Here is a 27,896-nt window from a genome sequence, read left to right as displayed (position 1 = left end):
CAAATAGTGGAGCAATTGATGCAGCAGACAGTTGCTTTGGGTTCAGCTGCTGCTCACAGGCCTTTGGAATTGAGTCTCTAAGAGAGAGCATTAACTTCCCTTTTGTATTGTCATGCCTTCAGTCCTTACTGATGTGATTTTTCTCCTTATACTAGTAATAAGTATGTGAGCATCCACAGATGGACAGTTGTTAATCTCGCCCCTTTTTCTAAAGGACTTACTTGTTCTGTCATTGCTGAAAACCTAAATGATGTTTCACCCATCTTGGTCTTAATTTTGTGTGTAAGGGCACATTAGGAAGACACAGTTAGGACTTGTGTGAGGACAGATTGTTGTCAGCTCATTTCATAGCTTATTTCTTAACATCAGCAGCCAAGGTGGTGTAAAAATCTGGCACTGCATTAGTGCTGACATAGCAACAGGAGTCCTGCCTCCTTGAGAGTAGGACTGCTGCTGTTGTAGAGATCTACTGTATACCAGTATTTAAACTGGAACATTCTTGTTTTTTCCATTTAATATAGGTTGGTCTTCCTGCAAAATCCGGAGTTGCTGGTGGCATTCTCCTGGTTGTTCCAAATGTTATGGGCATGATGTGCTGGTCTCCACCTCTTGACAAGATGGGCAATAGCGTTAAGGGGATACACTTCTGTCATGTAAGCACGGCTCTTCTCTTCAATATTTTCTTTTTTTGAACTTCTACTTACTGGTCTGCGTCAGAATTGCCATAGTCATCCTGCTTGTACACCCTACTCAGTTGCTAATCTCAACAGTTGGTGGAGAACGTTGAACTTGAATTTCAAAATTACAGTTTTGACGGTAATTGGAAAAAGTGATTTGAAAAAAAATATTTGCAGTTGTACAGATGAGCAATTGCTCTTAAACTTCCATTATTAGGGCTGAGACAGATAATAGGAGAACATTTTCAGTGGAAAAGGCAGTGTTCAGGGCCTCAAGAAGCTTGCTCATCTCTCTTGTGCTGGCAGGCACACAGCTGTTCACTTGCCCCAATTGGCTGCAACTTCGATGCCATTTAAAAAAATTGGCTGCTTCCCTAATTGTGTTGCTAGAAAGCAAATTGACAATTTTCTATCATGATGTCACTAGGAAGAAGGCTGACTATTAAACAAAAATGGTGCTGTAGCTGCAGCCAGTCAGCACTGCAAAGAGATGGGGATGCATTTTATAGGTGGGGAAAGTGTTCACAGAGCGCACACATCTATTTTCAGCTCCGCCTTACAAGTACTGTTGGTTGCTTTAGTTGCCAAAAATGTGCATTTTTTAAATTCTCTTATGAATCTGTATATTTCAATCCAATTTTAGAATTTTCTTCCAAAATTCAGATTTAACATTGGGGCTTTTCAAATGGGTTCTGAAGTTAGCTATGTGTTATTAGGTAATGCCAGACTGTAGATCAGCGTTCCTTAACCTGGTACTCTCCAGATGTTTTGGACTTCAACTCCTATCAGCCCCAGCCAGCATAGCCAATGGTCAGGGATGATGGGAGTTATAGTCCAAAATGTCTTAAGGGCAGCAAGTTGGGGAAGGCTGCTAGAGATGAGAATATGTAGTTGTTGAGATGTGTTTATATACGTAGGTATTTAAAACAACGTTATGTTCTGACCATTGCAGGAACTGGTTTCTTTGTGCAATTTCCATAATTATGATAATTTGAGGCACTTTGCAAAGAAGCTTGATCCTCGCAGGGAAGGTGGTGATCAGCGGGTAAGTTGAAGGTATTTTATGATAATTTGTGTGTAATGTGTATATACGGTTTCTTACTTTCCATATAAGATTGCTCAATGACATGTATTGCATCAATACTTCAACTTCTGAATGTTCAAATACAATTTATGCCAAATGTCTCATAACTAGAACTTAAAGCCACATGCTGAACATGTATTTGCATATTCAGCAACCTGTGTTCCAGTCTCCTTGTATCATAACGTGTTGCTTCATAGATGTGATGTGGGGGGGAAATCACTAGGTAATTGGAGAACTTGGAATAAAAACAACAACTCCTTATGGATATATAGTGCAAATTACCAATTGTTTTTGGTAACAAGTTTGGTCCAGAAACTGGTAAAGAAAAAGAGCCCCAATACTGTTCCTGGTGGTCATTATAATAGTGGTAAACTGACTCCTGCAGTCTCTGATCATTTTGGCTACATTAATTTTTGGGATACAGGCTTCCCAGTTAGCCTATCTCTTAAATTTACTAGCCGGGATTCAGAGTTCTGTATAGATACCCAAGCATTTTGGTCCTCTTCCTCTCGTGAATATAGTTTCTCTTATATCTTGGAGGGTACTCTGGGCAGGAGTCTACACATTTTGGCTGACCTCAGTTTGCCAAGACCCTGTTCTTCTCCTTGTCACCAACCTTGTGTGCAAGGTTAGGGACAATTCCTAGTTCTCCTTTGCAGTTCCATCTTTGGAGCTCTCTCTCCAGTTCCAAATTCGGACTGGTGCTTTCTGGTTTGGCCCAGTATAGTCAAAGTGTGCCACGTGCCTTAGCAATATGGAAACCAAACAACCCCAGCTCTTCCTCCCAACCTTAAAGTTGGTGAGTTGTGAAGAATTGCCATGCAGTTGTAAAGACCGTCCCTGTCCATCTGGAGCTCCAAGGTTAGGTGGAAGGCTGGGCCTCATCACATTTCCTATAGTGAACTACGGTGTGAAAGCCTGGGTTTGGGAGATAATAACGGAAGTAGAAAGCGAGCCTCAGGAACCCTAGTATGGTGTGAAAGCTGCTATTGTGACCTAATATATCCTATTGTGAATGAAGTGGTTTGAGGAGTGGTCCTCTTTCAAAATTCCTCAAATCCCCTTACTGTGTCTCCAATCTGAATAGAGTGTTAAATAGCAACATGAAGAGGTGGTGGATGGTGATAAGTGACAACCTGAAAATGCTAATTGTTAAATGTCAGTAATGCTAGAATGTTTCTCTTCACCGGTAATCTAATAAATAACGTATGTTGCTTGAACAACTAGCATTCCTTTGGACCATTGGACTATGAGAGTCTTCAGCACGAACTTGCATTAAAAGAGACTGTGTGGAAAAAAGTGTCACCCGAGTCAAATGAGGACATCTCCACTACTGTAGTGTATAGAATGGAAGGTCGGGGAGAGCAAAACTAAAGGAGCGGGCTCTAGTTTCAGAGAGTTTGTTTTCATCTTTAAACACGTCCCAGTTTCTCTAGATTGCACAGTTCCCAAATTTTAGTTTTGTTCTTTTGTTTTCAATGTTTTGTAAATATTGCTCATGATACCAAAAATTAGTATCTACTTTTATACAAATTGCTTTAATTGGTTTTCCAGAAAGCAAATGGAAACAAAACCTGAAAATGTATGTTGTCTAAACTTATAGTATTGTGCGTAAGGAATTAATTCAAAAGGAATTTGTAGAGGTTGTGAAAAAATATAAAAATGCTGCAACGCAGCAAAATACAAATAGCATAACTATAAATAAGGAAAAATGAGAATAAATGTAGGAAATTTTTAATTCTCAAATCATATATTTTTATAACTGGGTATTTCTTACTGTTATCAAGACTGGGGTTTTAGCAGTTTATTGCATTATTCAAATTTGTTTTTTCCATGATCACTTTAGTATCTTGATCCTAATCACTTGGTGGAAGCAAGTTCTGTTGCTTTTAGTACAAGCAGGTGTATGTAAAGTTAGTCATTCAACTTATGCTACATGGGCAAGGCTGAAAATAAATCAAGCTGACAGTAGTTTTGTATAAACAATTACATACTAGTATGTAGAAGCCTAGCTTAAATTCACTTAAAATATTAATATACCACAGTGTAGAAAAGTTTGTTAGTAAGCCCATGTAAACCTTCTAAAATCAGTATATTAGAAAAGAGCTTGTATTGAGCCTTCAGCTTCTGAAACATTGGCTGTGACAATTGTTTAGGCACTGAGATTCAGATATATATTCTAGATTCTACCAGAAACATACCATAAGAGTGAGAGGTGTGAAGTTAGGAACATTGCAAAAAAAGAAAAGAAAAAGTAGCAGTGATGGTGTAACACACAGTGATGGTGTAACACACTGGCTGCATTTGGACACAGCTAGGCTTCTGGAGAATCCTGGCTTATCATTGATGAGCAGTGTGCTTGTATGCTTTGGCTTTTCCTGCAAGCAGGAACAGCTAAAGAAATCACAGACCTGGCATCCATGGTTTGTATGATGTCTGACTCAGGAACTCTGACTTGTCTCTTCTCAAACAAGCCAAAGCCATAAGCCATGCTTTGCCCATGGTTTGTTTAGCACTCCTGATTGCAAGAGAAGCCAAGTGGCAGTGATTGGGCAGTGTGCACCAGCCCACTGCTCAATCCTGATAGCCAGGGTTCCCTTGCTGCAACCCTGGCTTATTGTGATGTGCAAATGACCCAGTTGCTTCCACACTAGAGTCCTTTAGTGTTGTTGAGGCTTGGCTTTTCTGCAATTAACTAGAAATGGGGTTAAATTCTGTGTGGAATATCAGTTCTCAATTTGGTGTGAGGAGGCACAGTACCATGCCTCCTTTGAGTAGTAATTAAAAAAAAGAAAAAAGCAGGTTACATCAGGAACTGGGGCCACGTCCCCTAATGTCATCTGATACGGGGCGGGCCAAGTGAGGGTAACCTGGCCCCCACCACAAAACAGTTCTGCACCCTTGGTAATACTGAGCTGATTGAGCCAATGATCTGATCTCTGCATAAGGCTGCATCCTGTATTCCTATGTAATTAGCAGGACCACCCCCCCCTCACGGCCATCAGTCTTTTATAATATTTACTTGTAAGAAAGTTTCATTCAGCAAATGTCCTTTTAAATTCTAATTGAAAGCTTGTTTGCAAGTTCAGCATGTTTTATTGCTTCTCTGGTCAATGCAGCTGGGGGATTAGTGACTGATTGTCCCCGGTTTAGTCTACCTCTGTACAGAGGTGGGGGAGGGTGTGGCAAGCCAAAGGCCTACTATTCCTCTATCCCTAGGAAGAATCCTAGAAATGAAAATACTGTCTGAACAGTGTCTCAGCTAAACATAGACTTCATTGGTGGTGGTGGTGGTTTATTTAAACAAAAGGAAAAATACGGAGCATACTAGCCTGGGATGTCCTTTTAAAGCCTTTGAGGAGAAAAGCAACACAGGAAGCAACAGGCCCACACAGAATTATATCCTAGGAACTGCTGAACCATAAATCAATCAGTTGTATGACAGAAATGTGATTCTCATAAAGTCTTCTATATTGGGAGGATCTGGATAATTATGTAGTTGAACTGGTAGGTATATGACTGATAATCATTTAGTTGGACTCACTAAATACTGGTAGACAATATTTTCAGTTCTAGGATTTTTCCTGGGGAAAGATGAACAGTAGTAGGCCTTAGTTTGCCACTGGCTTGCACCAAACCTGCGCAGAAGCAGATTGGGAGGGCTTCTTTCAAAGACAGTCTAGAAACTTCAGCTGCTGCAAATTCAGCCATCAGAATGCTTATGAGGGCTAGACCGTTTTGCCTTCATTTCATTGGCTATATTTTTGCTTCTGGGTTTATTTTTTAATGCTAGTACTAACATTTAAAGCCCTGAATGGTTTGGGATCAGGTTATTTGAATGACTGCCTACACCCATATGATCTTTCTGGGCCCTAAGATCTGCCACTAAAGCCTTGCTTTTTCTGACCTGCCAATAATCAGGTTGGTGGGTACCAAAGATCCCGGGGCCTTTTCAGTTAATGGCCCCTTACTGGTGGAATTCGCTTTTCAATATATCGGCTTTGCCCCTTCTCTTGTGGCCTTTAAGCAGAACCTGCAGACTTTTAAAAAAATCTGTAAAGCTTTTTATTAATTTAATTGCTGGCAACCTACATCTGATTTTATCTGGTGGTGGTTTTTTATTTATTTATCCAGTGGCAAGGTAGAAATACAAGATAATAAAAATAACAATTCTGACCTCCTTATGAATTCTCCCTGGGGAGTGCATCTTGGTCTTGTCAGCTTGTGCACTCCCCCGTTCTGCATATTTCTCTTCCCAGGTTTCCTTAGGGTCATCTGCCTCACACTTTGAGAAAGGTGAGCCTACACAAGATTTATGGAAGACCATGAAACCATTAATGGGTGTGGCATTCAGTTTGATTGAAATATAGACTGGGATGAAAATGAGGCTCTCCTCCAGACCCAGCAGGGGAAGTTGGTTTCAGTTGTTAACTGCAAGATGTGCATCTCTGAAGCATTTGCTGTCTTTGGTATCCTTGGTTCGCTGCCTTTAGCAGGTCTCCTGTGACTCACTTCAGTCTGTTCAGATATATAACAGATGAAACACTTCCCTTTACTAACATAATGCCTGGGACATATTGGACATCCTAGATAATCCAAAGCTAACAATATTCATACATGATGCTTAATAATCTTTGACTTAATAGTCGTCTTGCACTATTTCTGTTGAGCATCTGTGCTGAAGAAAGGCATTTGTAATGTGAATGACCATTCTGACCAACGAGGGTTTGCATTCACATTAAAAACTAGATGAAGCAATCTGTCATTTAAACCTCATGTGAAAATGCCATATATATATATATATGACCTTAAGAAATAGGATGCGAACCTAAGCTTAATAGCCATGATGTCTTCATTCCAGTGAGAATCTGCCATATAAGCAAGACCACGAATATGGTATTAAAAGCTGACAGAATATTCTTAAATGTTTTTGCCTACATATTCTTAATAAAGCTTAGTATATATTTGTGTTCTTGGCAATACCAGTTCTTGATATTCAAGCATTTTACTTGTCGTATTTTTTTTTCTTTTTTCATTCTTGGCATCATTGGAAATGTAAAAGCTTCAAAACTTTGTTTTAGCATGTGTTGTATTTTCCCCTCAGTTTAAGTGATTTGTCATATGTTCCATTTTTCATTTGCACTGTATGTTATTTATGTATCTTTAGCTCATATATTCTTGTACTATAATAAATTTTATTTTAAGCTGATCTTTTTGTATTTTTTTTATTCTTTTTCACATGAAATTGGAGCCATGATTTGAAGCTAGGAATGAAAAGCACAACCCATAATGACATATGATTTAAATCAAAATGGTTTTCTGCACAAATTTGAAATATTTGATTTCAGTATAAGCTTAACTGCTGTTTTTTAGTTGCATCTTGAATTATAAATTTAACTTTCCTATATAAGTGAATTTATTTTATTCATGTTCTTTGCTACTTTTTCCAGTGCTTCAGTTTTCCTATACAGCCACATCAAACTTGGTGTGGTAATTTTGGGAACACATTGGCTTGCTCTACTTTCGCTTTGGCTTTCCTGCCTCGTTCCTGCTGCAGCTCAATATGCTACCTGAAAAGGCACTCCTGAGGGTTTGAGGAATCTTTTGCATGGTGTACAATGTAGCATGGGATGGGGAGGAAGGGTTATCGACAGAAATTGGTGGGGACTTTGAATCCAAGCATATATATTGCTATTAACTATAAACCTAATTAGACAAATACCTTGGTCTATGACTTCTAGAATCTATATGCTTCTAAGAGTCATAGCCCAAGGTAAGAAATAATCACATGGATGGAAGTTCTCCTTACTTTTTTTTTCAAAGCAATTCCCAAATTTGCAGTTGGGAACTGTGAGCTTCTGTGTTTTTTAAAAACTTGTCTGCCTGTGTGTGTTTGTGTGCGTGCAGATACATCTCTTTGGATCATGACGTTAGGCCCCAATCAAGAGAGTCAGTTGCAACTAACTGGAGCCACTCATTTCAGAGGGATGTAAGACTTAAGCTCCTTTGATGCATGACTAACTTCGTTTGGATGTCATGTTGTACTCTTTGTTGCATCTCTAGAATTTACTTAATATCTAAGGCCATTGTGGAAAGCCAAGGGTCTTGTATAAAATATATGGAATTGAATATTTGAAAAAGGAAATGATGGGAGGAAAAAATAACATACAAATCTCTTGTAAAAAAAGCGGGGGGGAGAAAGAATGATACATGCATGTCATTGAGACTACAATCTTATACCCATTTACCTGGTAGTAATCCCCACTGAATTCTATGGGACTTACTTCTGAGTAGACATGTACAGGATTGTGCTGTGAGTAAACATGATACTAAACATGTTTGGTTATATGTACTATGAGTTTATTTTAATAAATAACAGTTTGGGAAATTTAAGTGTTGGCTTAGCTTCAGTTTTAAACTTCAAAATGAGCAGGTACTTTGCAAAATATTTTCCAAATGTTATACATCTAAAACTGTCTTTTCCTGATATGCAGGTTCGTTGTCCAGGGGGTTAACTAATAGCATCCTACTTCTATCAGGGATCCAAAGTTAATAGGGGAAAACATATTTAATATCTGTTTCTGTACTGTGCTACATGACTCTCAAAAGATCTCTACTGAGGAATTTACAGTTGTTTGAAGTATTTCTTTATTTGGGTTATATTTGGTGATCAAAAATGAAAACAAACTTGCTGAGTAAACAAAACTGTACCTATTACTGATTGTGTGCTAGATATATATAAAGAACAAAGATATGACCAAGTGAATTGGCACCACCGAGACCCAGGGCCTTGCTAGACGACGGGGTAGCCTGGTACAAGCCCCGGGCTGGCCCCTGTGCGTCCAGATGACGCACAGGGGATCCCGAGCTCAGGCAGGGGTAACCCTCCCTTGGCCCGGGATAACTGGCACTGCTTCTCGCCCGGTATTTCCCGTGGTCTCGGGCTGAGCCTGAGACCACGGGCGTGTAGCCTGGTCCGCCGCTTTTCCCAGCTACCACATTTACTCGCGAGTAGCTGGGAAAAGTGGTGGATGGCGCGCAGCGCTCCACAGGTGTGCTGCGGCCATCGGAGCAGGGCGGGGAGATGGGGGGAAACGAGACGGGGGATTGGGGGGAACTGGGGGATGGGGGGAATTGGAGATCGTGGGGGATGTGGAGGATTGGAGATCGTGGGCGGGCGGGGGAATCGGAGATCACGGAGGGGGGAATCGGGGGCAAGGGGGAGCGGGGAACCCTTTTTTTTTAAGCCTACCTTTCTCGGTGCGCTCCTGCGCACATGGCCCCTTTAAACTAAAAAAAAAATGGCGGATGCGACAGGTCCTTCCTGCAGCCTGTCGCATCTTATGTGTAGACAGGGGCGACGGCCCGCGCTATTTTTAGCATGGGCTGGCCCCTCCTCCCGCACAGATTTGCAGGTAGGTCTACCAAGGCCCTAAGTGTAGAACTCCATGGATTTGTTGTTTACACATTGCTCCCACACAAACATGCTTCTCGGTTCATTTAAATGAGAGCACCTGTGACATGCAAAACTTTGTCCTAGGTCTGACCCACAAACCTGTATTTCAGGCTATAAAGATGTTTATCAGGTGTCTCCCCTGTTCACTTGTTACCTACTTTAAGAGTAAGCCTGTTAGACCAAAAGCTTGGTAAATTAGACCATCAAAATTGTATCTAAGACACAAACAGGAAAAACTAGTCCAAAGCAGCCTTAAATCATCTCAAATGCAAGTGCACTACTTAACTGCATACAGATTTACAGCACATTAAGCTAAGTAATCCTCAGCTTGTCCATGCAACATCTATTTTTATTTTTGGTCTCAACACCCTGGAGACAAGGTTTGTGGAACTCCGAAAGATTGCTTCGAAGTATTTTTAAAAAATAGTTCATCCTTTAAAAAGTATTGCCTCATTTGCTTTGTCTGATCTTTTGAGATCAATATGGCTATATCAACTTGGATATACAGTTCAAACAAGCAGAGAAGAAAAAGAAAGTAGATATTCCGCATAGTCCTACATGGCATCATCTTTACACTGAATTTATTCTTGAGTGAACCATGAGTATATTTTTTCAAGTCTTCTTTAATCCATTCTGACTGGCAATTTAAATCTATGTAGAAATATTTTCCAGCTATAACCAGTATTTGACTCCCTGAAGTCCAAAGATAGATTTATTAATATTTTCTCCTCATCCCTGAATAAACACAAAATTTCAAACTTAAGGTTATGTTTACCGTTATTCTAAGTATTAGAAATCAATTGCATGGATACTTGTGTGAATTGGACAACTGGTTCAAAAATCAGGCATCTTACATGTAACCTGAGACAAAGCTCTTCCCTTTTCACTTAACAAAATCCAGATCAAGCAAAATATCACTGAGGTGATAAGTAATGAATATGAATGAACAAGATTACTATACTTGAATGAATTAAAACCATGTTTTGGAGAAGCTATTATTCTCTTCACATACATTCCTCATTCTGATCAGGTTTGCTAATTTAAATAATTCTGCTATTTGGCATATTTTTAAGACAATCAACTGAAAGAGGTTCTTTTGTTTTTCTGTTTTGGGGCAATACAGATTCTTGCAACAAATAATAAATTTGTAAAAAACCTCATAGTTCAATTAGACATTTCACATAATTCAGTAGGGATACTACTAGATCCATTGGAAGTTTGCACCCAGGTAATCGCTTGCCTAATATGATCATGTTTTTTGCGTCTTTTATACTACCATAAATTATGCATGAATACATTCTCCTGGTTCTTGATTACATCTCCAACACTTAGCATCTTCTAGCTTATAATATTTTGGAATTTAATGTCAAATACTCAGTTTTGAAAGTATATTATCCCAGGTCAAAATCTATATATCTTTAAATATTAATCATGTTTTTCCCCATTTTTATTTGAAATAAATGGGATGGTGAAATATTGTTTCATTATGTAGTAATTTGAACCTTTATCAAGTAATACAGTCTTTACCCAATTTGAGCCAACTCCTACTTGTCTGTATTTCAGAGTCAGTGAGTTTTGTTTCCTATAAAGAAAATATAATTTCCTCTTTCCTTGTCTAATAAATGGGGGAATGTTCACGTTTCACTGGATTATTTAATCTTCTGACAGTTACTGAAAAACATTTAAATATCAGGTCTAAATTTCAATATTAATGAAATTGTTGTTCCTAATTTCCAATACAGTGAGAGAAGAGAAAGAAAGAACACACAAAACATAACCTTTTATTTTCTTGTTTTTAGGTACTGTATGAGATGATGAATCCTTTCAAAATTTGCAATAATTGTTGGACAACCTTTATTGCTTGTGCTCTTTGATGTACTTTAGATGCAAGCATGAAAGCATGGTTTAGCTGTCAAGGCTGGGCCTTAAGCTTGTGTATTACCTTCTCCCCCACCCTTCACTCAGATCCCACCTTACAATCATCAGTTGATCAAACCATTAAAATAGGGCAAAGGTACCGATTGTGCGAACTATAAAGTAAAATTGGAAACTGCATTTTGAAATAGTTTCTGGTTCTGGTCAGGAGAGAAAGTATGGTTTGCACAAACCATTGTTTCTGTAGCTGGGTATAACCACAAACTGGTTTGCCTGAGCTAGGAAGTGCAGGTGGGAATGTCTTAGGCTCTTTATGCGAAAAATCTCCTTTTGAGTACCTCTAGATGGATGTTGCTAAAAGCTCAAACATGTCAGTGGTGTCCCCCCCTCCCCACTTTTTGTGCTAATGATGGTTTGTTTTATTTTAACACTCTAAACTTTACAAAACTTCTCCTTAATTTTCTTCTTTATGTTTCAGCTGAATTAATTGCATAAGGCATCTCACGGTCTTCTGTAGCAAGTCCTTAAATCCATTTCCTAAATATTACATTATCTTTCCCTGGTTCTTCTGCAAGTTCTCTTACCTTGATATTTCAAACTTCACTTCTTTCATCCTTGCTGGAGGTTTTAATAACTCTTTACATGTGTTGCTCACTGCAAATTCACAGAACCATTGTTCTTTGGGCCTTCTTCTGATCTCCTGTTTTTCTCTTTCAGTGCATGGAGCTTTGTCTTTATCTCCTGCAATCTAATTTTGTAACCTTTACAAACTTTCATTATGGTTTTTCCCCCCTCTCTCCTTGCTACATTTGAGATTCATAGTTTATATTTAATAGTAAAAAAGAGAGATTTGAACCTTGTGTGCCATGTATGTAGAAGGCTTTGGAGGTGAGAGCTTACGTGATTGCTTGTTGTCTAGGCCATTTTCCTTTGCCACTGTCCATCATACAGCTTTATCCAGCTTATCTGGTGTGATGGCATGGGATGCTGCAACCTTGATGAAGCTAAGCGGGTCTAGGCCTGGTCAGTTTCTGGAAGGGTGACTACCTGGGAACCCCATGTACATTGATTCCTGCATTGGGCAAGGGTTGGACTCGATGGCCTTGTAGGCCCCTTCCAACTCTATGATTCTATGATATACTGAGCAAGGTGACTATTCCTTGTCGATCAAGTCCCAAGCCCACCTCATGCTAGAAAATGACATAGTAATGAAGATTCCTTCTTGCCTTATGGTTTCCCATGTGCTTGTTTTGACCTGTACTAAGGGCTGCTAGGATGCTTCTCTCACTTTTCTTCTAGGTCTTTCCGCATGCATTACTCCATGAGCCCCTCAACCTTTGCTAAAAAGGAGGAGTTGATGCTTCTTTGAACGAGTTGACAGGCTATCCTCAACTCATAACTGATTTAGAGCTTCTTGCCTGGCCATCACCAGCAAAGATGGCTCATATCCCAGTTACATGTAGTGATAATGGGTGAGATCCTCACACATCACACAAGTGCCAATTGCTTTGGCTTGTGCCCAGGGCAGGGCAAGTATTTCCTCTGATGATGGGCCCCTGTACCTTATGGGGGTTCTGGAGGGCCCCCCCAGCCCTGGGAAGAGGCTGCCCAAGGGTTCAGCGGGCTGCTTGAATGGGAAGCTTAAAAGCTCCAGTGCATGAGCAGAGAAGTCACTCTTCTCTGGATCCTGTCATTTGCCTGTTGTAATGTTCCTTATTTGCTGGGATACATTTGCAGAAATAATGTCTTGGTGTGACCTACCTCTGTGAAAACAGCTGCTACACGTCCGCAGTGATTTTCATGATTCCAGCAACATACATTTGTTGTCAGAGGAATTGCCTTGGAGACCTCAGTTCTTAAAATATACTTTCTGTGTCAATCTGTAGTTTTGATGCATCTTATGTACATCAAAACAACTGTGTGAAATGTCACATAGTTGCACTCTGCTCAGACAGGCAGGGGAGGGGGTTTACAGTAGAGGTGTATGTGTGTGTGTGTGTGCTTAGAAACTTTCTAATCTAATCAAGGGATAACTTGAACATATTCATATGATAATGCTGTTCGGTCTAATAGGTATTCCACAGGAAAATAGCAAGTAGTATGCATTCTAGAAACACAGAACAGATTGGTGTGAATGTAACTTTTTGGTTTTCTTGACAGCCATCCAATGCAATCCTATGCATGTCTACTTGGAAGTAAGCCCCATTGAGTTCAGTAGGGCTTTCTCCCAGGTAATTATATATAGGATTTCTGTCTGAGACATGAGGTTCACACAATTAGTTTCTCCTTTGTATAAACAACGGTGATCCCCTTGTCAGATACACATCTGTGATTGGATGGAAAGCTGTATGACACCACGTTGCGATTCCCGTGCGGGCAGAGCTGCAACTATTCCAGAGATTGCAGCTCAGAAAGTATGGCTGCGATGTTGGCAACTGCTGTTGCCTCTCTTTAAATTAGCCTAGTTAAGAACGTTTCCCCGTGTGGACATAGTTTGTGTATAAGGGGTATGACTCTGTGAACACATCTGGAAACTGACCAATAGTTTTCTGCAGTGGTAGAGAAACCACATTGGCAGTGTTTTGTAGGTCACTATTCCCTACCTGGGAGAGGAAGAATTTGGACTTCAGAAGAGATTATTTTATTTATTTATTTATTTACAATATTTATATACTGCTCCCCATTGAAAATTTCAGAGTGGTGTACAAGATAAAATAAAAACAGAATAAAACACTTTAAAATAGATTTTAAAAGAAGCAAAATATACAGTGAACCATGGCTGATCTTTAAGGAAAGGCTTCCTGGAAGTGGAATAATGACATTTTCAGGAGGTGCCCAAAGGAATACAAAGTTGGCACCTGCCTGACCTCCAGAGCAAGGGAATTCCATAGGAAGCCCCCCCCCCCCATGCTGAAGGCTTTTCCCCTGGTGGACTCCAATCGGAGGATGGGTCTATGTGGAACCACCAGTGACCAGGCAGGTTGGTAGGGGAGAAGACGCTCTCTCAGGTATCCTGGTCCCAAGTTGTTTAGGGCACATATGCATATATTTTCTGGAGCATATATGCAAGTATATGATAGTCAAGTAGTGTGTATACTCATGTTTACTTAGGCTTCATCTTTCATTTGTTTTACTTGGAAGTTGTAGGAATGAGAAATGTTGAAGCCGCAAACACTACAAGCAATTAATTCCTAATAACTTACAATTTTTTGAACTGTGTAATAGACACCAGCAGCACTGTGTGCTTCCTCCCATAAATAAAATTTGTAGTGATGTCCCTCACCAGAGAGACATCACTATACAAACCACATAGACAAGCCACCTACTTTTGATTGGCAAACCCTTGTTGTTGCATGCTGCTCTAAGAAGTACTGTGTTCATACTTCCACATATCTTAAACAGTTGTGAAGAGAAGCTTGGGATGAGCAAGCCAAATTGTTACCTTTTACTGATGTTAGTACTTAGTATAATTTATAAGATCTTTTTGGAAATGCTTATGGTGTCAACCTCCTGTCAAATATTCCTGAACTTCAGAAATTGTGCACTTCTTTAGACAGTGTAATTCCCCTATTTATATGAAACTATTTGAGTGAAGGTCAGAAAAGCTTTTTGCTTTATCTGTTTTGACTTAATTTGTTGTATTTCTTATATAGCTTAAAACTTTTAAAGTAGTTGAGAGCAAATTAGACCTTTTGGGGGTGGGGGTGGGGCCTTGGCTTTAGCTGCACAAATAAATGCTAGACGAACATCATTTCAAGTTAGTTCCGCATGTGTGCTTTCAAAATAAACTCCATGGAAGCAGCTTTGCAAGTTAATGCTGCAGCCGGCCTCTAAAAATAAAAGCAACACTAACCGCATTGTAAAGTTAATGCCGGTGCATTTGTAGGGAGGCAGAGGATTGGCTGGGAGGGGGAGGGACTTCAGGCTCTGTTTTGAAGCTTTGATTGTGCTCCACCTAGAGGGCAAAGACCAAGCTGAATCCTGAAAATGAATCCTGAGTTGAACAATTCCTAAAGTGTTGATGAAATCCCTTTATGCTTATATGCTTTGACATGATACAAATTAGCATGGTTTTGGTTAGGTTTTGGATTTTAAATCATCATGGTGGGTACCACCCCACCATGCTCAGTCTAGGTGGTCTACAAAGAGAGCAGTGAAGTCTGGTCAAATTCTAAGTATTGTACCAAAATCAACTTTATTATCACTGCCTTGAGTCCAAATGTACCGTAGCCTCTCTTGCCCCATTCTCTAAAATTGTCCTTTTCTTCCTCCATTTAGGGCACAATCCTGTTCATGTTTAGACAGAACGCATGTTTTTCTCTCTAAATGTGCGTAGGATTGCACCATTTAACAAGTCCTAGGTTTGAGATGGTGCTGGTGTTTCTTATCTGTTAGGTTACTAATTTTGCCCTTTTGTGGAGCATCCTGTATAATAATAATTTTGTTGACATCTTTCTGTGTCTGCATGTGCAATTAATCTCCATAGGAGGTGTCTCTTAAAACGCTGTTGGGTTTTGTAAATGGTTTTCACTGTGCATTGGCTGTTTCATTTTAGCATTGAAGGCTGAGCATGGGATCCTATCAACTTACATTCCGATTCAGGCTCTTTTAAAGGCTTGGTTTTAGAATATGGAAAGTTATGTTGCGGTGCACAGATTAGTTAATATACAGAAGTTAAATATAGTATTGTACTTTTTATCTGAATCCAGTTCTCATGTATTACCTGTGAATAGTTGTGAGCGTGAATGAGGCTGTTTTTAATGTCCTTTCATACATAAGCATCACACTCATTTCGGCATAGCCTTTGTCTTTATATTTAACAGGCTTCTCATGCAGCAGAGAGAAATGTTGCGTTTGTGAAAATGAAATACTCCCAGTGGGGTACTGATCCAGGTTCACCAGAAACTCATTCATGTCAGACGGCATCTATTTTTTGCATGTTGGAGTTAATCCCCCTTTGAGCTGGATTAATGAGGGCCGATCCTGTTAACAATAGGTGCAAAGGCTCTACGAGGACACCAGCTGTTGCCACATTTTGTTTTTGGATGCTTGCCCTTAATACAGCTCCCGTTGACGCACGTATGATCAAATGGCAGCCTATGAACTGGCGCATGCCAATTTGACATAGCTAATATCAAAGACTACTACTTAAATGTCATTAGAGAAGGGCCACGAGTAAACTCGAGATTTGGATCACCCACTTGGCCATGAACTCTCTGATTTCAGGTTAGTCTGTAACTCTCGGCCTAACCTACCTCACAGGGTTGTTGTGAGGATAAAATGAGAACGCCATGTAGGCTGTCTTGAATTCCTTGGAGAAAAATAGGGATATACATGAAATAAGATGCCATTTTGTAGGTAACACATTTCTTAGTGACTATAGATAAATGTAATACTTTGACAGCCTTTCCCAATCTCGAGTCCCTCTGATGTATATGTATGTATGTATTTATTTCATTTTTATACCAGCCGATAGCTGAAGCTCTCTGGGCAGTTCACAACAATTAAAATCATAAAATACAAGATGATAAAATACAATATAAAAGTTTAAAACTGCATTATAAAAATAATAACCAAGTAGAAGCTGGCAACAGTACAAAGATTTGAAATATAATGCCAGATAAACTGAAAGCGTTCCATGATCCTAAGCTACATGAGTTATAGTGAAGTTTTAATGTGTGTGTGGTGGTAGTGTGGTGGTGGTGGTGGTGGTGGAATGCACATTTAGTTCAAGATGAATGGCCTTTAATTAAGGGCTTTTGTAAATATTACAATCTTTGGCAATGGTCTAGACGTCATCAGTATTAGGACTGCCTTTGGTGAATGCTGGTCTCTTTCCCTTGGTGACTTAAGCATCATTGCTTTCCCTTGATGATATCAGCAAGAATTTCTCAATAAATTTCTCGACAAATCTAACGTTTACATGGAAGGGTTGTTCTGCTTCTCTCATCCTCAGAGTGTTTGTGTGCAAAAATTAAAAGCCACTCATCTATATTTAATCAGAAACCTGAAGGAACTCCTTTGGTGGGTTAGTGAAGCATTGCCAGGAAAGCAGGACATGTTTATATCCAAAAATCAAACCGCCATGACCTCAGGCAAGACATTCTCAGGGAATGAGAAAAATTAACTTATTCACAGAATTTGTTTTTGTATGCAGTTCAATTCAGAGTCCGGGTGAAGAAGTAATTGGCCGCCTTTTGAACTGGGAAGAGAAATGTGCATTCTAAGTGAAAACCAGCTACCACTAGCTGACAGCATTAGGAATTATTCATGTGGGGTCTCCCAAGCAGCTTGTTGGAAGAATCAAACCTAGATCATAAATTCTCTGTGACATCCTAGGAGCTGGATGTTTCTTCATACGGATAACATTCAACAACATTTGAAATTACCACTTCTTTTAACTGAACAGCAGCCCTTCCCAACACACATACAGTGCAATATGGCAATCAGAGCAATTTTGTGGATGAAAACGCCCACTGCTTTGGTTATTTGCAGTAATATGTTCACCAGCTTTTTTACTTGTTGCGGGGGCAACATCCCGTCTATGTTGGTGCACACTATGCACAGCTCTAGCATTGGTGTGCTACTGTCTCTCCCTACCCCCAGATGCTACTTTACCTTTGTAAGCTGCTTTTAAATTCTTTTGGCAATCCTCCCATATTGTTCAGCTTCACTTCGTGAAAGCTAAGATAGTATGTGCAGCTACTTGGACCTCTTTCCCAGAACACCTACAAGCTACCATCTCTCTCCAGATCCCTACACAAAACCCACTTTTGGTGTGAACCCACTCGGTCTCGTTAACTGAAACCTACCCTAAGCACATGCAACTCTTTTCTCCCGTTCATCCCTTGTTATCCTTGCTTCATTCCCTTTGTCAAAAGTGTTGAATCCCTTTCAGCCCATGGGCCAAATTCCATTCTGGAGAATATCTCGGGGGGGCACGGCTGAAGTCAAAAGGGGCAGGATGAAGAATACAGGCATACCTTAGCTTAAATCTCTTACTCCCAATAATTAAGCCTTATAAGAAACATTTCAACCTTTTAGAATGGGGAAAAACTTTACAAAAGCTGGGAAGCTACCCAACAATTGGCGTTCAGGGAAAGGCAGAAGGGCCAGGGGAACAGGGTGTGAATCCCAGAACAACCCGGGACCTAATATTAGGCATCCTTGCCATATAGTCTTACCCACTGGTGCTTTGTCCACATCATCATTGCCTGCTTATTCTTCAGTGGGAGAGATCCCGCTGTGAACTTCTAGTGGGCTTTGATTTGTCTCTGAGCTTTTGATCGTTACGCACCAATTCGCATGACACAACAGCCCATTCTGGGTAGATTTACCCTTGAGAAGCTGTAGCACATGCTGTCTGCCATTATGAATATGCAAGCCCTGACCTGTTGTGAGAATCCAATTGGTGGGAGTTATTTGAGGGTTAAACAACACTTGCATAACCCTAAAACAGATGGTGGTTTGTGCAAAGGTTATTTAACCCTCAAATAACCCCTGTTGGCTGGATTCGCACAGCACGACAAGCCAACAACCCTTGGTTGGGGCTTGTATATTCATAATGGCAGGTGGCAGGCGCCGCAGCTCCTCGAAGGTAAATTAACCCACGATGGACTGTCATGTGTGAACCACGTCACTGACACATTACTAACATGTGGATGCAAAGACAGGCTTTTCCTTCCGGAGGAATATAAACGGCTATATCCTCCTGGTGCACAATTTGTCTCGAAGATCTGCAGCCGAGCATGGTGGGTCATATCCCATTCAGTTGTTTACTGACAATCCGATGACACAGTGGAATGCTGTGGATTTAAGCCTAGGCTCACATCCCAGTTTGGATTCAGGACTGGCCTTGATCCAAGTCATCATTTTTTTTGGCTTCAGTTCTCTATAGAAAGAAAATTGACTTGCCAACAAGAGGAATTACTACCAGGGCAGGCAAGATGAACACTGATGAAAAACTTTTCATTTTAAAACCAAGGAGCTAATCAGTTGCAAAGCTTAATATGTTATATTGCTGTCTTCTGCATCTTGTTTTGTTTTGCACATCTTTCCATTGGCTTCCTCTCCTTGCTTAGCCCATTTAAGTTTGAGTAGAGGAAAGGAACGCCCCATTAGGCTTTCCTATATATATATCTTAAGCACAAATGCAAACCATTTAAAGTGACAGCAATAAAACGCTTCGGGTTAGTGAACTGATAAAAGGGCGAATAGCAACAACCCCAACTTTGTTCAAGTCAGCAGAACTTGATTGACTGGAGCTCATGTTTTTGACAACTCCTGAGCATTGGGAGCTGCCTAATCCTGAATCAGCCCATTGGTCCATTCAGCTCAGTATTGTGTACAGTGACTGGCAGCGGTTCTTCAAGAGTTTGAGACCAGAGCCTTTTCCAGCACGGACTGGAAATGTGAGGGATTAAACCTTTTGCACACACAAAAACGTGCTCTGCTGCGACTGAATAAAAAATTAAGAGTAAGCATAATATATAGATCTGTAGAGCAAACATGAGCCTGGAACACATTTTGAAGCAATCCACTTAGGGCTCTTAACAGTAGCTGGATTTCATTGTCCCTGAGGACATTATTTGATTTAAATATTTAAATTAAATATTTAAATATTTTAACCCAAGATTTATAGAGCTTTTGAATTGTTGCTGCAATACACATACTGAACAGATTGATAATACCTTGACTTTGGCACTGAGGACCAAACAGATATGATCCATGGTTTGATCTCTCAATGCTTTCTTTTTCTTTAAGCAGCCGCAGGGATCTTGATTTTGATCACAACACCAATACTGGGTGAAGAGGTGTTGAATCTTTTCCCTGTGCCATTTTCCCAGTCTAGATCTCATCCAATCTACTATTAGCCCAAGAGGAGGGAGCAGACACAATATAGAAACATGTATGCAGTGGTGTAGCTTGGGGAGGGAGGGCTCAGGGGCGTTTGCCCTGGGCGCAAAATTCTTAGGGGTGCAAAATTTTCAAAAAGAAAAAGTAGTAATAATAAATAAAAAAACTAAAATCTGTGTAGATCCAACTGTGTAGACAGGGCAAATAAACGTTGCCACGTAACATTTTACAGCACTTTTCTTGTTGCGCACAGGTCAGGAAGGCCTTGCAGGCTGCATTTCCTCCCAAACGGGCCTCTCTAGCACACGCGTTGCTGCTCTGGCTACCTTCTAAGTCATCCAGAAGGAGGACAGAGCAGTGACGCGTGTCCTAGAGAGGCCCCTTTGGGAGGAAATGCAGCCTGCAAGGTGATCGGTTATCATATCAAGGTCATCATATCAGCCATGATGCTAAATAAAAAAGAATCAGGTGCACAATGCAGGAAGAGGAGGAAGATAGAGCAGGAGCAACAAGCTAAGCTAGCTGGAAGCCTTGACAGGTTTCTTGTGAACACTGCTGACAGTACACCAGGCTCACCAGCAGCACCACAGGAGCCTGCTCCAGTGTCAGTGGACATTCCTGTTGTTGCTTTAGAAGCAGAGACAGCTTTGCCTGAGGATGCTTCTACTTCTGCTCAGCCGAATATTCTGCCAGAGAGTATTGACCTACAAGTTTTCACTGATATTGGCTATTGGCCAGAAACTGTGGATAATAATGTGAAAACTGAGCTTGTCAAGAGAGGGACAGTGGAACTGCAGAATAAGGATGCATTGTTTCCAAAAGACAGCGATGGCAGGTCATTTCCCAAGGATTGGTTCCACAAGAATTTGGGCAATGGTGAGACTATGTTAAGGACATGGTTGGTGTTTTCTCCTGTAAACTCTGCTGCATATTGCTTTCCTTGCATGCTTTTTCAGAAGGCCAAAGGGAAAAGTTCTTTTGGAAAGCCAAGTGGATTTAATGCATGGAGAAAGCTAAACCCCAGATACCCTTCAATGTAGATTTCAATACTGTTATTGAAAAAGTCGCACATATTAAAACCAGGCGATTTTAAATAAGTGTAAGTGCCGGTATACTAGTATTAAATTAATTTTACTTTAAATAGATCAGTATTTTCTTAAAATATAATACATGTGCTGGGGGGGCGGTAAGGGGTTCAATATTGGACTGGTGGAAGGGACTCAGAGAGTGCTAAAAGTCCACGGATTAGGGGCGCAATACTTGCCTTGCCCCGGGCGCCGGCTACCCATGCTACGCCACTGCATGTATGTCCCCTCTCTTAAGTAGGGCAAAAGAGCATTAAAATGCTTTTTTGCCCTGCTTAAAATGCATAAAAATGCCCCAAGAAAAAAGGGATAAAACACACCCTTCTATGTACCAAAAAGAGTGACTGACTTTCCACAAGTCCTGGTTGTTCTCCTTCTGGAGGAAGGATGAAATTTAGCCTATTCATACTACCCTCCTACAGAAAATAGCATCGTTGATCCTGCACCATATTTTCCCAGATGTTTTTTTTAAAAAACCGTGTAGAAGCTATTGCATTGTGGTTAACAGCACTGATGCGGATTGGGAAAATAAGACAATAAATTGACGGTAGCTGAATATCTAGATGTAAACACATTTCACCTGTAATGCTTTGTTCAACTCACCTCAGTTTTGCCCTTTAGCATATTGGTCCGCTTGCCTTCGCCGACTTACCCTTTTTTCTGCCCTCTTGAAGACCCACCTGCCACCTTCCCAGAATCTATAGGTGCTTTCCTCCTCCCCCCCCCCAGTGAGGTGTAAATGCAACTCCCCACCACCACCAACCATCTGTCTTAGTTGTTCTGCACGATCCGTTAACTGCATATTTGATACGTCATTGCTTTTCTGAGGCTGACATTTCAGTTCTAGATGAATTAATGAATAGAAATTTGAGGGAGGAAATTAGTTTAGGAGCGATTTTAAAACCTCACCTTTTTCTAGTTTAGAGCAACTTTTGGTGATCATGACTTGCGCTTAGTCGCTTCATTCTGGGCTTGTTGCCTTAGACCAGCCTTCCTCAACCTGGGGTGCTCCAGATGTGTTGGACTACAACTCCCAGAATGCCCCAGCCAGCTCTCCTGTCTGGGGCATTCTGGGAGATGCAGTCCAACACATCTGGAGTGCCCCAGTTTGAGGAAGGCTGCCTAGACCTTCGCTGAATGAACTCGGAGATGGAGGAGATGTTAAATGACAGGGTAGCAAGGTTTCCGACACTTCAGAAACAAAACATTTCACTGTCTGGGCTCTTAGGCCCATAAAAGCTACCACATTGCCATCCCAGAAGCTTAGGAAAGGTTGAATTATTTGGGCAAATATTATTTTAATAAACAGGATAGCTGGAAACATTTGACCCCTGTGAGTTCACTGTTATCTCGGTTCTCGTGTTACTCTGCCCATTTCTCATAGTCTTTGTATCTAAGCAAAATGGTCAAGGACTGCTTATCTCTTACCTACGCGTGCAAGGAAGCAACCCACGTTTTGCATCAGTCTTGCAAATATCTGTATCACAGCCATGTCCTGTAGCTTCCTGCATCCTTGGCTTTTGTTCATGGTTTGGAATTCTTCTGTTCACAGGGGACAGGAAGAAGAGTTGGTGCCAACATTCGTTGCTTATGAAGCATTGGGCGTGGGTTTTTTTTGTTTTTTTTTTGCTAATGGCCCAGTCCAGACCATGCTGCTAATGCTTTCACAGCTTAACAGCAATACAAATAGCTTTTTGTAGAGGGGCGAGTGAGCAGGCAGGTCTGCCCAAAGCCTACACATAGAAGCAAGGTCTGAGACTCAATCCTTGTAGCTTCCGTTCGGGGGAGACTTGCAAATGTGCTCAGTTTGCTCCAGGAGAACACTGTTCACATGTAAGCCATTGCAATTTCTTAGACAGGAGTTTCCATCCAGGCATACTGCTAAAGAGGAAATCAAGAGCCATGAACTCAATATAAGAAATACACTTTTTAAAAAACAACAACCTGCAGGACCATTTGTCCCAGTTAGAGATCTCGAAAAGTGCTGGAGCATTTGGAAGACAGGAGCATTATTGGGGCGGTGGTCCAGGGGAGCTCCCCCACCCAGTCCTCTGCCAGCTGAATGATGTCAGGGTGTGCAGCTCGGCCCATGAAAACATTTGGTTCCAACATGTTGGCTTCCTACATTGAGGAAGATGCAGGAAGCCAGGAGATGCTTCGCCTGTGTGGCACCTTCCAGACTTGGCCAGCCTCTCCATATCAGGCCGTAGTGCAATCTTCCCCAACCTGGTACCCTCCAGATGATTTGGACTTCAGCTTCCATCAGCTCCAGCCAGCCTGGTCAATGGTTATGAATGCTGGGAGTTGTAGTCAAAAACATCTGTAGGTTACCAGGTTGGAGAAATCTGCTAAATGAATGTCTGGAAGAAGAGGGCTTCCGTAGATTGTTTCCAAATGGCACCAGATGGGAGTCACAAATGATGGGGCTTCCCCATCCATATGTACATCTCACAAGAGATTTCTTTGCTGGATCGTGTCTTACTGTAAACGTACAAAACTACTTGAAGAGAACTCTGCTTGCATCAGACACCTCCCTTTCTCTTGAAGCGATGTTACCACCATTCAGAACGTCGACTGTGTTTGAAAGCACAAAATGGCCCGAGCTGAAGTTGAACGGAATGTAGACTTGTATGGTATTAGAACTGCCAAGTCCCTGGGCTTGTCCATCCCCCCCTAACCCCAGCTCAAATCTAAAATGATCTTTCATAGGATCTGAAGAAATACTCGTCTGCTGGAATGTATGTTTTTGCACAGTTGCAACTTAAAAGTGGACATACAGGAAAAGAAAGGTGAGCAGGGGATAACTGCCCCTCAGAATCAGGTAGCAACAACTGTGTGTCTCCTGTTGTGTGTATGTGTGGCCTGGAGCTGTGGCAGATCTTGATGTATGGATTGCATGTCCATATAAATGGTTGTATCCAACTGTGTTTTGCTTTGGGAAAGCGCTCTGATAAAGCGTAGGCTTCCATGAACAGAAGGGGAGGAGTGGGTTTTCAGTGGTTCACTCCGCTCCCTCTACAGCTCCTGTGCATACGCATGTGTACACACACACACACACACACACACACACACACACACACACCTGCTCCAGAGGGTTGTGGGGCCCTTTGGAAGAGTGTGCGAGGTGGTTTGGGGCTTTCAGGAGAAAGGGGGAATATGCAAAAATGGTCTCTCCCTTCTGTTCAGGGATGCTCTGCTGGATAAAATAGTTTTCTGTGAATGGAGGGACACCAATTCAAAATCCATTTGAGTTCACATTAGTTGAACTCAAAGAGAGCCAGTGTGGCGGAGTGGCTAAAGTGTCGGGAGTCGGGAGATCCGGGTTCTAGTCCCAACTCAGCCATGGAAACCCACTGGGTGACTTTGGGCCAGTCACAGACACTCAGCCCAACCCACCTCGCAGGGTTGTTGTTGTGAGGATAAGATGGAGAGGAGGAGGAGGAGGAGGATTATGTACACCGCCTTGGGTTCCTTGGAGGAAAAAAAGTGGGATATAAATATAATAAATAAATAAAAATAAACTACTGTGGGAAGAAGCTGTCGATCAATCCTGAGCTTTTCCACTCGGCATCTTGGTAAAATGAAAGACTGTTGCAAATAACTGCTAAGCCTAAAATGTGAAATAGCAAGAGCTTGAATAGTGTGCTGAACATTAATGTGCTGTATACAGGTACCTTCTGGTAAACATTGTTTTTAGCCCAGTGGGTTATTCCTTTTATTTACTCACTCTCTTTGGTATTAATGTTAAATAATAGTGTAATTGAAATAATAAACGGTAATATAAAGTTGTAAAGCAAGCTGAAATCCTTATTTTAAAGAAGTAAAGAGTTTTTAGGTTAGTTTCTATTCTTTTTGAGCACCAATTTTGGATCAGAGCTGCCACTTCGGTTGCTTTGAAATCACCCTGATCTACCTGGAGTGCTGCAAATGTATATAGATGCAAGGTCATAGTCAATAAGATTAACAGGAAATTTTCAGGTGTTCTGGGCATGTTTTCACTCCCTATCAAGCCTCCTGAGAAAGGAGGAGAAAAAACAAGAAATCTACGAATCACCTTTTCTTTTTCTTACAGGTGAAATCTGTAATAAATCTCTTGTTTGCTGCCTACACCGGCGATGTGTCTGCACTAAGAAGGTATGGTCAGTGTGGTGGTGAAACGTTTGCTTTATGCTGCAGCATTATAATTATTTTTATATAAACACACACTATTAAAATCAGCAAAAAATCAGCTAAAGAGATGTCATACCGACACTAACAGCTGTAAAGTCTGGCTTTTAATGGCTTTTTCATCTGCTGGTGGTTATGTTTGTAGCTACTGTTTTTAACTTTTGTAAACCGCTTTTCAATCCTTGATAAAAGGAGGCCTATAAATATTTTAAATAATTTTTTCCCATCCCTTCCTGCCTTAAAGCCTTAACAGTGACTGGGCGCGTTCCGAAGACACCTTAAACCATAGCTTTAACCATGGTGGTTAAGCCAGAAAGTCAGGCTGTGTTCAGAAGACAGCTTACATCATGGCTTTAACCAAGGTGGTTAAGCCAGAAAGCTGGACCGTGCTCAGAAGACACCTTAAACCATGGCTTTAACCACAGTGGCCTGTTTCAGACAACACGCTAAACCATGCTGCTTAACCACAAAATGGTTAACCTTAATGCATTCCCTTAATCATTTTGTGGTTAAGCAGCATGGTTTAGCATGTTGTCTGAAACAGGCCAGTGAATAAGGCTTTTTGTTTTATTCACCGTGGTTAAAACCATGCTTTTAGGGTGTCTTCTGAATGGGTCCACTGTTATGTCATAGAAAAGTGCAAAGTTTAGACCTTTGAATTATGGAACAAGGCTGTCCTATTTCGTCTATGCCCAGGACCCCATCTTTAGTATAGATATAGATCTGGGCAAGAATAAATAAAACCCTCAGAGTGAAGGTGCATGTCAACTGAAAACTCAGAATTCTTACGCTGCCATGTGAGCCCAGGTTTGTCCCCGCTGCTCACCTGAAACGAAACACAGGGAGCTGTCTTCTACTGATCCATCTAGCTGGCTAGCGTCTTCACTAATGGGCAGTGGCTCTCTAGGGTTTTCTGATAAGGGGTAGTTCTTAGCCCTACCTGGAGACGCACTGGATTGAACCTGGGACCTTTTGCATCATGCACAGCAGGTGCTCTCCCACTGAGCCATGGCCCTTCCACATGCTGACGCGCTTGCCGGCTAATTGAATGCTGGCTCAGTTGTCAATCTTGTCCCTCCTGTATGCTTCTGGCCGGTTTCCTCCCTACGTGTATTAATTTTTAAAAGTACTTCATCAAATTCCATTCCTTCTTTCATTGCCTTATTAACCAGAAGGACTCAAACTGCTCTTGAAATGGGGGAGTGTTTTGTTATAATGGATGGCCAACCACTCAGCAATGTCCACAGCAGGTGTCTGCTTCAAACTTCCACAACTTCCTTCCTTTCTTTCTTGAACAACATTGCATCTGTCTTCCCCCTTCTGCCTTCACTTAGGCCTAATTTACACCAAGCAGAATATTGCACTATGAAATAGGGTAAGTAAAAGGCAGGAGCCACCCTACTGCTTTTTTAGCAGTATTGAAGTGCACTAACAACTGTTGGGGCCCTTTGACACAGACCATACACTGCTTTATCCTGCTTGGTGTGGCTCCTGCCTTTTAAATACTGCTTTCGTAGTGCAATATCCTGCTTGGTGTAGATTAGGCTTTATTGTCTCTGTTACAGCAGCCAGTGTTCCCAAAGTATTCCATTTTAGAAGACTTGAATTGGCCAATTCCTTTTCTTCACTCATGGCCAATTCTTTTCCAAGCAGGATCGTAATTTCTCAAAAATTCAGTGTCCATTTCAACCTGTGCTCCCTACTCCCAATTCTGTCCCTCTCCAACTCTTTGGCTTGCTGCTTCCTGGTTTCTGGCTCCTTGGGGCTGTCTATATATTTTAAAAGCCCCACTGTGGCTGCACAGTGGTGCTGCGTCGGTTATGTGATGCAGCCACCAATCCGCTGCCACCACGGTGGCTTTCAAGCGAAGCTCCACGTTAAAAAAAAGTCAGGGACTTACCCTGACTTTTTCCGCTGGAGCAACATCACCACGGCTCTTCCACTGTCTGACCTCATTCTGGCATTAAGCCAGGACATTCTTGGGCTGAAGGTGACCTCTGATTGGTTGCCGGAAGCCAGACAGAGGGCAAGCCTGGCCAGCTGCATGGCCGCTGGAAAGCCTCCTGCCTCCGGGATTATCCACAGCCATGCAGCAGCAGCAGAAGCATGGGTTCCTCCCCCCACAAAGCGGTGGCAATGTGGCGCCATGAAGGCAACCCCCATCTGTCCAACAGTGTAGGACAGCCTTACCCAAACTGGTGCTCTCCTGATATTTTGGACCACAACTCCCAGCATTCCTGATCATTGGCCATGCTAGCTAGGGCTGATGGGAGTTGAAGTCCAGGACATCTCTAGGGCAACGAGCTGGGGAAAGGGTTGGTGTAGAATTTCCTTAACCACTTATTCACTGAACCGTTAGGGCGGCCTTTCCCAACCTGGTGCCCTCCAGATGTGTAATACTACAACTCCCACCATCCCCAGATAACACGACTTTGATCAGGAGAGCTAGGGATGCTGGGAATGTTGGCCAACGCTACTGGAGGGCACCAGGTTGGGAATGGCTGCATTAGAACAGAGATTAATTTTAGCAAGTCACCTAAATCAGCATCCAAAGGTCGTAGGAGTCGATCACTGCCTATTTCTCCCCCCCGTACCTCCAGTCTTGTCTAGTTTCCATGAGAGGCACGGTGTCATCTGAGTGCTGTGCTGCAAAACCGCAAACCAGGCATGACGAGAGTGCGATAAAACGCTGGTGT

General features: G+C 41.5%; 1 protein-coding gene across 2 annotated transcripts in view; it reads left to right on the top strand.

The window, feature by feature from the left end:
* The window catches only part of GLS (glutaminase), a 78,299-nt gene that overhangs the window by 42,295 nt on the left and 8,108 nt on the right, over positions 1-27,896 (top strand). The window contains exons 13-15 of one of the 2 annotated variants that reach the window (XM_063116247.1): positions 522-653; positions 1,630-1,722; positions 25,106-25,167. In XM_063116247.1, coding sequence (XP_062972317.1) covers positions 522-653; positions 1,630-1,722; positions 25,106-25,167 — 287 coding nt within the window. Of the gene's footprint in view, positions 1-521; positions 654-1,629; positions 1,723-2,988; positions 4,033-25,105; positions 25,168-27,896 lie in introns of those variants that run through there. The other variant, XM_063116248.1, reaches the window with a different exon arrangement.

This window comes from Elgaria multicarinata, chromosome 2 (genome assembly GCF_023053635.1).
Source record: "Elgaria multicarinata webbii isolate HBS135686 ecotype San Diego chromosome 2, rElgMul1.1.pri, whole genome shotgun sequence".
Lineage (NCBI taxonomy): Eukaryota > Metazoa > Chordata > Lepidosauria > Squamata > Anguidae > Elgaria > Elgaria multicarinata.
Note: the sequence above shows the minus strand (reverse complement) of the source record. Positions and strands in the feature narration are given on the sequence as shown.